At 36.8% G+C, this 16578-nt stretch overlaps 2 protein-coding genes across 8 annotated transcripts in view; one reads left to right on the top strand and one right to left on the bottom strand.

The window, feature by feature from the left end:
* The window catches only part of CENPP (centromere protein P), a 295833-nt gene that overhangs the window by 84124 nt on the left and 195131 nt on the right, over nt 1-16578 (bottom strand). The window lies entirely within an intron of this gene.
* The window catches only part of ECM2 (extracellular matrix protein 2), a 42738-nt gene that overhangs the window by 395 nt on the left and 25765 nt on the right, over nt 1-16578 (top strand). The window contains exons 2-3 of one of the 4 annotated variants that reach the window (XM_063594327.1): nt 257-306; nt 13329-13644. In XM_063594327.1, coding sequence (XP_063450397.1) covers nt 13356-13644 — 289 coding nt within the window. In that variant the 5' untranslated portion in view covers nt 257-306; nt 13329-13355. Of the gene's footprint in view, nt 1-142; nt 307-13328; nt 13645-16578 lie in introns of those variants that run through there. The other 3 variants (XM_055091778.2, XM_034967711.3, XM_063594328.1) reach the window with 3 other exon arrangements.

The raw sequence follows: 16578 nt of genomic DNA on the forward strand, positions 1-16578 counted from the left end.
TGCAAACAAAATGCTCTTCCCCCACACCCACTGCTGTTTTCTACTTTTCTTATGATTAAAAAAAATATTTCCCTTGGTAACCATTTTCCCTGGTTACTTTCTTGGCTGATTTTCTGCACAAAGAACTGAAAGGCATTTATCCCCAAGGGAGGCAGTTATTTTAGATTTTACTAAGAAGTTCAGCAAATACTTTTCAACATTCCCTTCTGTCCTTTCTTTGTTTTTAAAGAAAGCTCTGATTTTGTTTCATTTTCAGCTGGAGACTTAAATGACACCAAGCAAAGCCTACTTAGTTTAGATCTCCAGGTAAAAAAGTTTTAAATTTTAAGTTTCTACTTAGCATGTGGAATGGTTTTAATATTTGGGTATTTTATTTCGCAACTGTTTAACTCTTGAGTAAATTAGCTCGTTACTAATAGATTTTTAAAGTTCAAAGTATGCATTATTCTGTTTGTTTTTTTCACGATGTACTTCCCAAGTATTTCAGACCTTGTATACTTAGTATTAAATTATTTTTATATGTTTAGGTGGAATTATGTGTTCAATAGAAGTATAAATTGGTTTGAAAATATTATTCTTAATTTTTAAGTCCTAAAAGAACATAAATAATTCAAAATATTTTTCATTTTAAATCTGTTAAATGAAGTGAAAAGAGATAATAGACATCTCATGACTTCATGTAGAATTTTAAAATTCTAAATTAATATTTTTAAAGTTTACTTAAGATAACTGGTAAGAAATTTTAAATGAAGAAAAATAAGTTAATCAAGGTTTATAAATAATATTTAATGTTGGGATAAACACAGTAAGTGCTAGAAGGAAAAAAATTACTTGATAAAAATGATACTATGATTGGAATCCCAGAAAATTTACCTCTAGGAGGCAAACACTCAATTACGAAGTTGTTTATGAAAGCAAATATTAAGTGCAAAGCAAAATTCTGTATATCAATGAAAATAATGAGGGCCTAAGCATTAATAGTAAAATTAGTATTGAGAGACCATTTCCTAAAATGTATTTAAACACTGTAGTGAGACTGTTTAGATACTGATTTTATCAAAATTAAAATAGCTCTGTAAGTTTATTTCTGTGCCTATCTATTTAGATTTCTGGGTAAGTAAAAGTGAGTCAATTTGGGGGAAAAAAAGAAAGAGAGGTAGTTTCCAGAATGAGGATACTGGGAGAGAGGGATGTGCTCAGAATGGCCACAGCTGGCACATTCACTCCTAAGCACTCAATCAGGCAATGCCCCATAAGTGAGTGCTTTCAGGAGGCCTCAGGACAGCAGGATGCCTGAGACCCTCATGAGAGTTTAACTCTAGAGCCTCGACGTCTAGGCCCTGACTCCTCACAACAGGATGGAAGGTCTGCACATACAATTGTTAATGCAAGAAAATTTCAATGTATACATTTCATGCATTGCAGAGCACTTATGATATCCATCGGAGCACACTTGCCATGCCACTCAGCAAATTCTAGTTTCACTTTGTCTCTCAGTTCAGGTTTTCATATTGCTTTCCCCTGCTGTTGTTGTTATTCCCTTCCAACATACTACTTTGCTCTCTGAATTGACTTTTATGATTTCAGGTGCCAATCAGCTAATGGATTTGGTCCTTCTTTACATGCTGCATGTTAATTTTTCTAAAACTAAAGTAGATTGCAAAAAGTTGTTCAAAAAGTTGTTCCAATAACCTATGAAATATAGGTCATTTCAATGACCTATAGTAATGGTTTTCAAATGACTGTGGCAATTAATGTATATATACACTGAAGAAAGGTTTGTATGCTGGCATGAAGATACTTTAGAGACTGCCATTTGTTGAACAAAGGTGATGTGGCAAGTCAGACTATGAACTAACTAAGTGAAATCTGACTAGAGGAAGATGATTCTGGCAGATGAAGTTATAAAAAGAAGTACTGAGATTCAAGAGGGGAAACTGAGCTGACCTTGTGCCCTCTTCCCCTCTCACCAACTCCCTTGAAATAATACAAGATATATTACAGACAAATAAATGCACGAATATACAGCTACACTAGGAAATGAAAAGGGGAGCTCCTGGTGGGACAGACACTCTGAGGAGTCCTTCACAAAGAGAAGACAGAAATGAATTTAAAGAGGGAAAATGTACCCTTGAACAGTCATGGGAGAAAACAGAGTGAAGAGAGCTTGTATAGGAAAAAAAGAAGTTTTTAGTTTAAAAGATCCCAAGAAGGATACATTAAACAGCAAAAACAACCTATACCAAGGTACATTCCATTCTTTTACCAAGGTAAAACTTCCAAATATCAAAGATATGTTGAAAATTTGAAAAAAATTTCTATAGAAAGAAAAAAAATTTCTTACAAAGGGATGAGAATCAGATTCAAGTCAAATTTCTCATCAGCAACACTAAATATAAGAAATAATGGACAAATATCTATAAGGTATTAAAGAAAAATGATTAGAATGATTTTGAAACCGTAATTCTGTTTCCAATTAAACAATGATATTTTCAGATCTTTAATAAGAGCACAGAATTTTACAACTTACAACATTCTCTGAGAAAAAGAGGATATATTTCTGCAAGAAATAAAAGGAATCTGAGGGAGCTTCTCCTTCTGATAATGGCAGACAAGGCAAGTCAGATCATTAGACCTGCTGAGAATAACTAGAAAGGGTGAGAAAAACAACAGGGCCAATATTTGGGATGGGACTGAAACCCAGAGAGGTTTAGAACAGTTTTTCTTCTAGAAGCATCTGGATTCCAGAAGAGGTGGTTGAGAAGATTAATAGAGTTTTAAAACAGCCTCACGAGGACAGAGAGAAACAAACAAACAAACAAAATGGAGGCAAGCAAGCAGTGGGGGATGGTAGGAAAAGTGAAGTGGACCCAAAGCGCATATATATATATATTTTTTATTTTTTTTATTTTTTTATTTTTTGAGACCGAGTCTCACTCTATCGCCCAGGCTGGGGTGCAGTGGTGTGATCTCGGCTGACTGCAACCTCCACCTCCCGGGTTCAAGTGATTCTCCTGCCTCAGCCTCCTGAGTATCTGAGACTACACGCACTTGCCACCACACCCAGCTAATTTTTTTTGTATTTTTAATAGAGACGGGGTTTCACCATATTGGCCAGGCTGGTCTCAAACTCCTGACCTTGTGATCCGCTCACCTTGGCCTCCCAAAGTGCTGTCATTACAGACTTGAGCCACCGCACCCAGCCCAAAGCATAATTATTAATTCGATATGGTGAAGCCCAGCTTCAAATCACTCAATATTCTATTCATAATGTACTTAACCTTATGCCCGAAACAGACGCAAATTCTCAAGTATTTTCATATACAATATCTGGCACTCCATCAAAGGTCATCAGGTATATGAAGAGACAAAACATGGCTAAAAACCTAAAGAAATAAGAGACAACCGAAATAGACACATAGAGGATCCAGAAAACCTAGTCTTCAGACACAGACTTTAAAACAAATATTTTTAATATGTTTAAAAAAATAAAAGATGAGATTAAAATTTTTAACAAAGAATTGGAAACAAAAAGAACATACTGAAAACCTGAAAACTAGAAAATACAATAAAAGAACAAGGAAGTCAATGGATAGATTTAATAGCAGATAAATCACAGATGAAGAGAGTATCAATGAACTGGAAGATCAGTTCAGAGAATAACCAGGATGAATCATTGAAGAGATAGACAAACAAAAAATACAAATGAGGGGAAAGTGACATTAAAGACACAATGAGAAAGCTGATATGCAAGTACCTGTAGTTATAGAAAGAATGAAAAAAGGGAAAAGAGAATGTACTATTTGTATAGTTAAGGGCTGAGAAGTTTCCAAATGTGATGAATAACATCAGGCCACAAATTCAAGAAGTGCCAAATAGGATAAAAACAAGAAAATTATATCTTTGTATACAGAGTGAAACAGCTGAAAACCAAAGACAATGAGAACATCTTAAAAACAGCGAGAGAAAAAAAAATTACTTTTAACAGTGAAAAAATTAGATTGAGAGATGATTTCTCAAAACAAACAATGGAAAAAAGAAGACATAGAAATTGTATCTTCGAGCCGGGTGTGGTAGTTTGTGCCTGTAGTCCCAGCTACTCGAAAGGTTGAGTCAGGTGGATCGCTTTAGCCTAGGGATTCAAGGCCAGCCCAGGCAACATAGTGAGACCTCGTCTCAAAAAAAAAAAAAAAAAAAAAAAAACATTAAATAAAAAAAGAAAAAGAAAAGTAGGTGGGAAGAAGGCAACAATAAAATACTGGAAGCTAGGAAGGAAATGAAAGTGTAGGGGGAAAAAATCAACTGTATCTTCACAATGCTGAAAGAAAACACTTGTCAACCCCAGAATGTATATCTAACAAATACATCCTTTCAGGTAAACAAAAATAACTGATCAACACATCTGCACAAAAGGAATTATTAGAAGGTGATCTTCAGTCAAGAAGAAAATAATCCTAATAGAAGAAAGTAGATAGAAGGAACGAAGCAAAATGATAAATGTTTAGGTAAACCTAAACAAGTGGTTCTCAATTGAGGGGCAGGTTACATTTGGTAATGCCTGGAAACATTCTTTGGTTGTCACAACTAGGAGGAAGGTACTAATGGCATCTAGTGGGTAGAGGCCACGGATTGCTGATAAATAGCAGGGCATCTCCCCATAAAAAAAGAATTATCTGGCGCAAAACGTTAATAGTGATGAGGATGAAAAATCTGATCTAAATAAACTTTGACAAAATAAAAATAATCTTTTGAGGGTTTAAAAATACATATATAATTAAAACACAGAACTGAAACAGAATATATACTGGGATAGGGTAAATGGAGTTGAAGTTCATCCTGGTTCTTGTATTGTCCAGGAAGAGGTAAAGGTACTAATTTATATTAAGACTTTGATAAGTCAAGGATGTATGTGGTAATCTCTACAAAGAAAAGAATGGTAAAAAGTGTACAATTACTAATGAAATCATAAAAACCAAGCAACAAGTTAAAAAGAAAGAAAACAGAAAAAGGAACATAGAACATGTAGGACAAATAAAAAGCAAATAGAAAGTATATTTCAATTCAAACATTAAATTTTACATTAAATATAAACAGCCTAAATGTTCCAATTAAAAGACAAAAATTGTTAAACTGCATTAGAAAACTCCACAATATGCCACTAATAGGAAGTATACTGAAAATATAAAAATATAGAAAGACAGAAAGCAAAACATATATTTTGCAGACATTAATCAAAAGAAAGCAACTACATGCAGGAGCAGAAAACCAAAGACCACATGTTCTCCCTTATAAGTAAGAGCTAAACATTGGGTACTCATGGGCATAAAGATGGCAACAATAGACATGGGAAGAAGGCAGGGAGAGGAACAAGGATTGGAAAACTGTTGGGTACTATGCTCAGTACCTGGGTGATGGGATCATTCATATCCCAAACTTCAGTACCACATAATATACTCAGTTAACAAACCTGCATACAACCCTCCTGAATCTAAAAAGTCAAAAAAGAAAAAAAATGCAACTACATTAATATTAGACAAAGTAGATCTTATAGCAAAAGCACTCCCGGAGACACTGAAAGTATCTACCTAATGATAAATGCACCAGAAAGATATAACGACTAAATTTGTACATACCTACAATCATTAGGACAAACAAGGCAAATTATTAGGACAATTTGAACAAATAGGTTAATAGTATTAAAGTCTTTAAAATCCTTATTGATATTCTGTCTACTAATTAAAAAATATTAATTACTTTTTATTGGCATAAAATGACTACTAATTTTTTTTAACAGACTTTTTTCAAAGCAGTTTTAGATTCAGAGCAAACTGAGTGGAAAGTACAGAGTTCTCATATGTGCTTTTCCCCCACTATCAAAAATCTCACACCATGGATAAATCTATGCTGACATATCATTATCACCCAATGTCCATAGTTTACATTAGGGTTCACTCTTGTTACTCTGTATTCTTGGGTTTTGACAAATTTTTAATGACATGTACCCACCTTTATAGTACTGTCGTCCCTTGGTACCCTTGGGGGACTGGTTCCAGGATCCCTCAAGGACACCAAAATCTGAGGCTGCTCAAGTTCCTTATATAAAATGGTGTAGTATTTGCATATAATACACATATCCTCCTGTATACTTTAAATAATCTCTAGATTACTTACACCTAATACACTGTATAGGCTATGTAAGTAGTTGTTATACTGTATCATTTAGGGGACAATGACAAGAAAAAAAAGTCTGCATATGTTCAGCACAAAAGCTACATAGGCCAAACTACATTTTTCGCTCATGGTTGGTTGAATCCACAGATGCAGAACCTGTGATATAAAGGGCTGACTATACTGTATCAGAAGAGTTTCACTGCCCTAAGAATCCTCTGTGTTCCACCTATTCATCCCTCTCCGCCCCAAATCCACTATTCTTTTATAGCTTGCATAGTTTTGCCCTTTCTAGAATGTCATAGAGTTGAAATCATACATATGCCATCTCAGGTTGGCTTATTTCATTTAGTTATATATTATATGCATTTAAGGTTCTTCCATGTATTTTCATGGCTTGATGGCTCATTTCTTTTTGGTGTTGAATAATATTCCACTGTCTGAATATACCATAGTTTTTTTTCCATTCACCTATTGAAGAACATGTTGGTTGCTTCTAAGTTTTGGCAATTATGAATAAAGCTGCTATACATATCTGCGTGCAGGTTTTTGTGTGGACACAGACTTTCATCTTATTTGGGTAAATACCAAGGGGCACGATTGCTGGGTTGTATGGCAACAGTATGTTAAGTTTTAAAAGAAACTGCCAAAGTGTCTTCCAAAGTGGCTGTACCATTTTGCATTCCCACCAGCACCGAATGAGACTTACAGTTGCTCCACACACTCACCAGCACTGGGTGTTGTCAGTGTTTTGGGTTTTAGACATTTGGTAGGTATGTAGAGGCATCTCATTTTAATTTGTAATCTGTCTACTATTTTTGAAACTAATATTTAGGATTGAAGTGTTGAAATTTTGGACGACAATTGTGGATTTGTCTATTTCTTTTTGCAGTTTTTGAAAACAAGTTTACCAATTATTTTTGGTAATGTCTAATCTGCTATTCATCCCTTGTCATGTATTTTTTCTCTCTCACATTGTAGTTTTCATCTTTAAAAGTTTGATTTGGGTTTTTAAAAATATCTTCTATGTTTCTACATTACATGGTTAATCCTTCTTCTCACTTCTTGAAAATATAGAATATAGGTATAATGATTTTTAAACACCTACTTTATTAGTATATCAGCACTGTCATTTCTGAATTGGTTTCAATAAACTGATTTTTCCCATTATGGGTCAACTTTTCCTGTTTCTTTGTGTACCTGGTAAATTTACATTGGATCCTAAAACATTTGTTGGGTTATCTGAGACACTGTCAAGTTATTGTACGCAGTTTAATTCTTTCAGAAAGGCTTGCTTTTAAGCTTTATTAAATGGGATCACAGCAGCCTTTAGCCTAGGGCTAATTATTTTCCTCTGCTGAGCTAATGCTCTTCTGAGTACTCTACCAGATGCCCTGTGAATTGTAAGGTTTTCCACTCTGACTGGTGGAACACAAACTCTTCCTGGTCTTTTTTAAGCTCCAGAGACCTGTTTTTTTTTTGTTTTGTTTTGTTTTGTTTTCGCCTTTGTCCTTTAGGTTAGTTCTTTTCCCAGTCTCAAGTATTAATAGTTTACTTACATACATGTGCTATCCAGTACTCAGTGGAAGACTTCACATCTCTGGAAGGGTTCCTCTGGGCTAGCTCTCACCTCTCTGTACTCTGCCCTAGGAACACTAGTCTCTTTGGTGTCCTCAGATTTCCAGCTGTATCTTTTCAACTTATGGAGACTGCTGGACTCTGCCTGTGTTCCCCTCACTGCAACTCCCTTGAGGGAGTAAGCAGGTCAATCACAGGTCTCTCCGGGCATTTGATTTGCATCCCCTTTCAGGAATCACTGGCCTGGACTGCTCTTTGTTTAATGTTTGGAAAATGCTTCAGATATATGTTGTTCTATTTTTAAGTTGTTTCAGGTGGGAAGGTATACGTAGTCCCTATTACTCCATGTTGGCTGGGAGTCAGATTTGATAAGTTTTGTCATAATACTGGTGTAATGGCTGAATGATTCTCTAGGAAGCGACCATGATGTAACTTCACAGACTCTCCAAAAGTCTGAAGTTACATCATGGTCGCTTCCTAGAGTATCATTCTACTCCATGGAGCCACTCTGGTTACTAGTTGTCAAACTAGTAGGAATGTTGTTATGGCAATACAGGGAAGGTGATCGCCACAAAACCATGCTCATTTTCTTGGCCTTCAGGTGATATACTGTATGCAGAATGTAAAAAATAGGTCAGTTAGTGACATCTGTTCTTAGGCCAAGGACCCAGGATGGCAGCCATATGTTTGCTACTACCATTGTAGGTTTCTACTAAGAAACAATCACAATATTTGCCAAGACTTAGCACTGATCACCCTGCATTTCCTAAACATTTGGGTGGTAGACACTGTGGCTTGAGGAAGGCATGCATTACCCTGAGCTCATGCTCATGGTTTTCAGTTTAGATACCCTTGGAATTTCCCACAGCTTGTCTTAGGTTGTGAAGCAGACTTCTAAGAATCTGGATATCAACAAATTACAGTCATATGTCACTTAGCGACAAGGATACATTCTGAGAAATGTGATGTTAGATGATTTTGTTGTCATACATCATAAAGTGTACTTACACGAACCTAGATGGGACAACCTACTATACACCTAGGCTATATGGTAGAGCGTATTGCTCCTAGGCTACAAACCTGTACAGCCCATGACTGTACTGAAAACTGTAGGCAACTGGAACAGAATGGTATTTGTGTATCTAAACATATCTAAAGCCAGGTGTGGGGGCTCATGCCTGTAATCCTAGCACTTTGTGAGGCTGAGGTGGGTGAATCACTTGAGCTCAGGAGTTTGAGACCTGCCTGGGCAACATAGTGAAATCCTGTCTCTACAAAAAAAATATAAAAATCAGCTGGGCATGGTGGCACGGGTCTGTAGTCCCAGCTACTCGGGAGGCTGAGGTGTGAGATTGGCTCGAGCCCAGGAAGCGGAGGTTGCAGTGAGCTGAGATGGTGCCACTGTACTCCAGCCTGGGTGGCAGAGCCAGACCCTGTCTCTAAATAAATAAATAAATAAATAATAAACATATCTAAATATAGGAAAGGTATGGTAAGAATATGGTCTAAAAGAATTAAAAAAATGGTACACTATCTAGGGTACTTACCATGAATGGAGCTTGGAAGACTGGAAGTCACTCCGGTGAGTCAGTGAGTGAGTGTGAAGGCCTAGGACATTACTATACACTACTGTAGATTTTATAAACACTGTACACTAAGAGTCTACTAAATTTATAAAAAAGTTTTTTTATTTCTTCAATAATGAATTAGCCTTAGCTTACTGTAATTTAACTTTATATACTTTTTATTTTTTAAAAAACTTAGACTCTTGTAATAGCATTCCTCTTTTTTTTCTTTGTCTAAAGGTTTCTTGATTTTTTTAATCATTTCAGAAAACTTTTCATTTCATTCCTCTTTTCTATAGTTTTTTTGGTTTCTATTCTGATCTTTATTATTTCTTTTTTTCCACTAATTTTGGGTTTGGTTTGCTGTTGCTTTTCTAGTTCTTTACGATCTATTATTAGGTTGTTTATATGAAGTTTTTCTACTTGTTGATGTAGGTGTTTATTGCTGTAAACTTCCCTCTTAGTACTGCTTTTGCTGTATCCCATAGGTTTTGGTGTGCTGTGTTTTCATCTTCATTTGTTTCAAGAATTTAAAAAAATTCCTTCTTAATAACACTTGGCTTAAAACACAAATACATTGTACAGTTGTACAAAAATATTTTCTTTATAGAGTAATTTTATAAGCTTTTTTCTATTTTTATTTTTTAACTTTTCAAACATTTTTGTTAAAAACTGAGACAAACACGCATTAGCCTAGGCCTTCATTGGGTCTGGATCATCAATATCACTGTCTTCCACCTCCATATCTTGTCCCACTGGAAGGTCTTCATGGGTAATAACACTCATGATAAGAATGCCTTCTTCTGAAATACCTCCTGAAGGAACCACCTCAGGCTGTTGCGCAGTTAACGTTTTTTTAAATAGATAGAAGGCACGTACTCTAAAACAATGATAAAAAGTATAGTATAGTAAATACATAAACCAGTAATATAGTTGTATATGAAAGTATTATGTACTGTACTGTACATAATTGTATGTGCTTTTTTTTTTTTTTTTTTTTTTTTTTTGGAGATAGAGTCTCTCTGCACTCTGGGCATGGTGGTGCATACCTGTAGTCCTAGCTACTCAGTGCAACCTCCGCCTCCCGGGTTTAAGCAATTCTTCTGTCTCAGCCTCCCGAGTTGCTGGGATTACAGGCGTGCACCACCACACCCAGCTAATTTTATATTTTTAGTAGAGATGGGGTTTCACCATGTTGGGCAGGCTGGTCTCGAACTCCTGACCTCAGGTGATCCACCCACCTTGGCCTCCCAAAGTGCTGGGATTATAGGCTTGAGCCACCGCGCCCAGCCTGTGCTGTATTTTTATATGACTGGAAGTGCAATAGGTTTGTTTATACCAGCATCACCACAAACATTATGAGTAATGCGTTATGCTATGATGCTGTGACGTCTCTAGGCAATAAGAGATTTTCAGCTCCATTATAATTTTATGGGACCATCATGGTATATGCAATTTGTCACTGACAAAAAAGTCATTATGTGGTACATGACTGTACTTTCTTTGGTCAAATGGTCAGACAGAAAGATTGAGTCAAATGCTTGCAGGGTCTTTCAGGTTTTTTCTTTTCTTTTTTTTTTTTTTTTGAGACAGAGTCTCGCTCTGTTACCCAGGCTGGAGTACAGTGCTGCAATCATTGCTCACTGCAACCTTGAACTTCTGGGCTCAAGTGAGCCTCCTGCCTCAGCCTCCTGAGTAGCTAGGACTACAGGTATGCACCACCATGCCCAGCTAATTTTTTATGTTTTAGTTGAGACAAGGTCTTGCTATGTTCCTTACTCTGGTCTTAAACTCCTGGCCTCAAGCAATCCTCCCACCTTGGTTTCGGCCTCCTATAGGGCTGGGATTACAGGCATGAGCCACAGTGCCTGGCCTCTCAGGTATTTTCTGAGGTTCCAACAAGATGACTGGGTTAGCAGTCTATGGCCACTTCTTATCCCTTAATCCTTCAATGCCTCTCCTTTGCAGTTTAGGGTATTCATCTCTGTATGTAACATCACCTTGAATGTTTTACCATTCCTTCCTATCATAGATTTGTTCTGGTTGGCAAAGGAGACCAAGGTATGCCTGTGAGAATTGAAATAAATTTCATCACTGAGCAAGTTAGTTACTTTAACCTTCTAGAATCACCAAATACCTTAAATTCCCATTAAAAAGATAACAGCAGCAAATCTGTTGTGATCTGGGTTCTTATGATCCCTGGGGTTTTAGTTTCTCCTCCATACTGGCTGTGTAAGGAAGGCTTTTCATCTCAGGAAACACTGACAGTGAGTGGACCTGAGGCAAGAGCAGGAGGAAAGCTGCAAGGGGTATAGGTGTGTGTATGTGAGTATGTGTGTGTTTCTCAGCTGTAGAATTCTGAGAGGCAGTCAAAACTGCCAACCTTCCTTTGTAGGACTAACTTTAGGCCAAGAGAGATTCGCTGAGTGAATCCTTTGATGACAGCTGCTGCAACACCTTGATGGAGGTTTCTCTTGTCCCTGGCCACCAGACTTCACAGGGATTGCGCCAGTCTGTCTGACCATAATGCTACTACTGTACCAAGAGTGCCTAAATATTCATTTCTTAAATGTTTTTCAGCTTTACCATGTGCAAGGCCCTATACTAACCCTGAGACCAGCTAATTAAAGAGTTACTCTTCCTGACTCTTACCTCCTTATAACTGATGCTATTGACTGTTATTTTTATATGGCACCATCACGCCCTTCCTCCCAGACAATTATAAAGCTAGAGAATAAAAGCACAAAACAGAAAACGGCTGGGAAAATGGGTTGTGGATTACATCAGTCACAGAACGTCTTAGCAAACAGGTGGAGAGGAATCTCCCAAGTAATCTTTGAAAACCTGCAGAACAGTAGGGCCCAGAGAGGGGGCCATGTCTGATCCACCACCTTTACTGGTAATGAGTTTCCCTGGAACACATCCATGCTCATTTGTTTACAAATTGTTGTTGGGGAAAAGGCTTATGGAGTGCCTGCATAAACTGGCCATAAAAATATGGGACAATAAGTTGTGGAAAGCCACAAGAGGTCTCTGAGGAGGAAAGCCTTCTTATCGCCATTATGTTCCCATGCTCTGAGTGCAACCTGCTCTCTTATCTATAAACACTGTGCTCAAGGAGAAAGACACTCCTCTGAAACACTGAAATGTGGACAAACGTACAGGCTCCTAGTTAAGCCCGCTCCTACTAGCTACTCTCCAATAAGTTAAAGATATGCTGTTTAAGCACAAAGGAGATTCATTTAAACCGCTATTGCTATAGATTACGCCTATGACATACTGCCTCCCTTTCACTGTTTCGCCCTAAACATCTGCTTCTTAGATCTAAGTGATTGTACTCAATAAATCGTGTGGAGACCAGAACTCTGGGCCTTTTGCAGCCTCCATTGTGCAACTGGCCCCCTGGCTCCCATCTTTATGAACTCTTAACCTGTCTCTTCTCTTCCTTTGTTGCCACCGGGCTTTGGGTACCCTATGGGTGGTGTTGAGGCTGGTCCCCAACATATTGTCTATGGCTGCTTTCATGCTACAATGACAGAGCTGAATAGTTATGACAGAGAAGGTGTAGCCTATGACGCCTCAAATATTTACTATCTGGCCCTTTATAGAAAAAGGTTTCTAATTCCTGGTCTAAAGATAAAGGTAAGATACAAAAAAGTTCTGGCCAGGCATGGTGACTCATGCTGTAATCCCAGCACTTTGGGAGGCCAATGCAGGAGGACTGCTTGAGCCCAGGAGTTCAAGGCTGCAGTGAGTCATGACTGAACCACTGCACTCCAGCCTGGGCGATGGAGCAAGACCCCATCTCTATTTAAAAAAAAAAAAAAAAAAGTTTTTTGATTCTGATAGAAGAATTCCAAATTATGGTTTGGCAATAATACTATAGCATATAGCCCATATATCATAAGTGTAATTTCTCAAAGACTTGCCTACTGAGGCATACAAGCAAATATATAAGCCAATTTTCAGAGGTAAAAATTTAGTCACCACTAACTTTGAAATATTGTTTCATTCTAGAAATTGGCTGGTGGAAAAAAATCAAACATGAAGATTGCAGTTTTGTTTTGTTTTTTTCTGCTTATTTTTCAAACTGACTTTGGAAAAAATGAAGAAATTCCTAGGAAGCAAAGGAGGAAGATCTACCACAGAAGGTTGAGGAAAAGTTCAACCTCACACAAGCACAGATCAAACAGACAGCTTGGAATTCCGCAAACAACAGTTTTTACACCAGTAGCAAGACTTCCCATTGTTAACTTTGATTATAGCATGGAGGAAAAGTTTGAATCCTTTTCAAGTTTTCCTGGAGTAGAATCAAGTTATAATGTGTTACCAGGTAAGAGAACACTATGAGAGAGAGACAGAAAGAGGGAGGAGGGTGAGAGATGGTATGGGGAAAGAGAAGGTGAGACGGAGAGAGGGAGAACATCTCCATGAAGATAATTTTCTAAAGAAAAATCCAGGTTATTATATTACTTTTTGGTTTAATCTACAAACATACATTTTAAAATAATTTAAAAAATAGGGCCAGGCGTGGTGGCTCACACCTGTAATCCCAGCACTTTGGGAGGCCGAGGTGGGCAGATCACGAGGTCAGGAGTTTAAGACCAGCCTGGCCAACATGTTGAAACCCCGTCTCTACTAAAAATACAAAAAATTAGCCGGGTGTGGTGGCATGTACCTGTAATCCCAGCTACTCGGGAGGCTGGGGCAGGAGAATCACTTGAACCTGGGAGGTGGAGGTTGCAGTGAGCAGAGATCACACCACTGCACTCCAGCCTGGGCGACAGAGCAAGACTCCGTCTCGAGATTAAAAACAAAACAAAACAAAACAAAACAACCCCCAAAAAACCAAAAACAACTTAAGGAACACATTTATAATTATTAGACAAAAATTACTTATCCTACCACTATATTTACAAAATCATAGTTATCATTTTGGTTTCTTTCCAGTATGTTTACTATGCATATATTTTAAATAGTTGTAATCCTAACATAGATAATATACATAAACATTTATAAACTACCTTTCCATTTATAACAATAGATCATCTAGAATACACAAATAAATTATTCAGATGATTCTGTGAACATATGGCTATTACATATTTTCAACCAAAAATTTTCAACCACAAATAGAATTAAAGCCACTGAATTCATTTTATATAGGTTAAACCACTGACTTTTTAAAGATTTAAAAGACTAAAAATTCTGCTAAAGATTTCAATTAGGCATTTTTAAAAACTAGTATTAAATGGTTTACATTTTTCCAAATTTGGAAGGAAGAAGTATATTATAGACATGTTACCATTAAATAAAACTTTCAAAAGAATAACAGAAAATATCACCATATAATGTTCTGTGGCCAGTATTTCATATATTGTCTCAATACAGCTAAATGCTTCTTCATTAATTATTTCCATGTATTTAACAGAAATAATATACAATTATCCTGAAAATAGGCAATTTAGGCCACACTTACAACATGATTGGGAAAAGAAAGGAAGAGAAATCAACTTAAAAACACTGTAATAATAATGTACTCATAACTGCTAAAGAAAGATGAGGTCAATTTTTTTAGTTAAGTGGAAAGATGGCTAAGCTATAATAATGGAAAACGAAAAGGCCGAAAAAGAAGTATTCATAATGTGATCTCAAACTTGTTTAAAAAAAAGTTTTTATATGTACTAAAGGGTGGTATGCATAAAAGTACAGAAGATATATACTAAGTATTTCCAAATTGTCCGAAAATATTTTCCAGTGATCTTACAGTACTTTTTGATTGTATCACCACACATAACACAAAATTTACCATTTCATCCATTTTAAAGTGTACAATTCAATAGCATTTAGTACATTCACAGTATTGTGCAACCATCACCACTATCTTGTTTCTGCACATTTTCGTCCCACCAAAAGGAAACTCTGTACCTAAACTCCCCATTTCTCCCCACTCCCAGCCCTTGGCAACCACTAATCTGTTCTGTCTCTATGAATTTGCCTATTCTGGAAATTTCATGTAAATGGAATCACATAATATGTGGCCTTGTGTATCTGACTTCTTTACTTAGTATAATGTTTTTAAAGTTCATCTATTATTAGCCTGTATCAGAACTTCATTCCTTTTTATGGCTGAATAATATTCCATTGTATGGCTATACCATATTTGTTTATCCATATTGTCTACCAGTTGATGAACATCTGGGCTGTTTCCACCTTTTGGCTATCATGAATAACACAGCTATGAACATTAATATAAGTTTTCTTTCAACACCTATTTTCAATTCTTTTGGGTATATACTTAGGAGGGGAACTGTTGGGCCATTTGGTAATTCTATATTTAATTTATTGATGAACTGCCAAATGTTTTCCAAAGTGGCTATGCTGTTATATGCCCACCAGCAATGGAAGAGGACTCCAGTTTCTCTACATTCCTGCCAACAATTGTTATTTATTTTTAATTATAGCTGTTCTTGTATGAAGTGGTATCTCATTGTGCTTTTGATTTGCATTTCCCTAACAACTAATGATGTTAAGCATCTTTTTATGTGCATGTTGTCTATCTGCATATCTTCCTTGGAGAAATATCTATTCAACCCCTATGCCTATTTCTTTCTTTTTTTAAGAGATGGGGTCTTGCTCTGCTGTCCAGGCTGGAATACGGTGGTACAATCATAGCTCACTGCAGTCTTGAACTCCTGGGCTTCAGTGATCCTCTGCCTCAGCCTCCCAAGTAGCTGGGACTACAAGAATGCACCACCACACCTGGCTAACTTTTTAACTTTTTTTGTAGAGACAGCATCCCATTATGTTGTCCAAGCCGTTCTCAAATTCCTGGCCTCAAGAAATCTTCCCTCCTTGGCCTCCCAAAGTGCTGGAATTACATCGAGAGCCACTGTATTGGGCAAGTTTTGCCCATTTTTTTATTGCATTGCCTTTCTGTAGTTGAGTTGTAAGAGTTCTTTATGAATATTCTGGATATCAGGACCTTATCAGATATATGATTTCACATATTTTCTCCCATTGTGTACACCATCCTTTCACTTTCTTAACAATGTCCTTTGATGCAACAAATTTTTAATTTTGATAAAGTCTAATTTATCTTTTTCTTTAGGTGTCACATCTAAGAATCCACTGCCAAATATGAGGTCATAAAGATTTTCCCCTATGGATTTTTCTAAGAGTGTTGTAGTCTTAGCTCTTATATTTACAGCAAAGGTCTAAATATAAGATATATTAGGTCTTTGATCCATTTTGAGCTAATGTTTGT

The sequence above is a fragment of the Pan paniscus genome, chromosome 11, assembly GCF_029289425.2.
Source record: "Pan paniscus chromosome 11, NHGRI_mPanPan1-v2.0_pri, whole genome shotgun sequence".
Classification (NCBI taxonomy): Eukaryota; Metazoa; Chordata; class Mammalia; order Primates; family Hominidae; genus Pan; species Pan paniscus.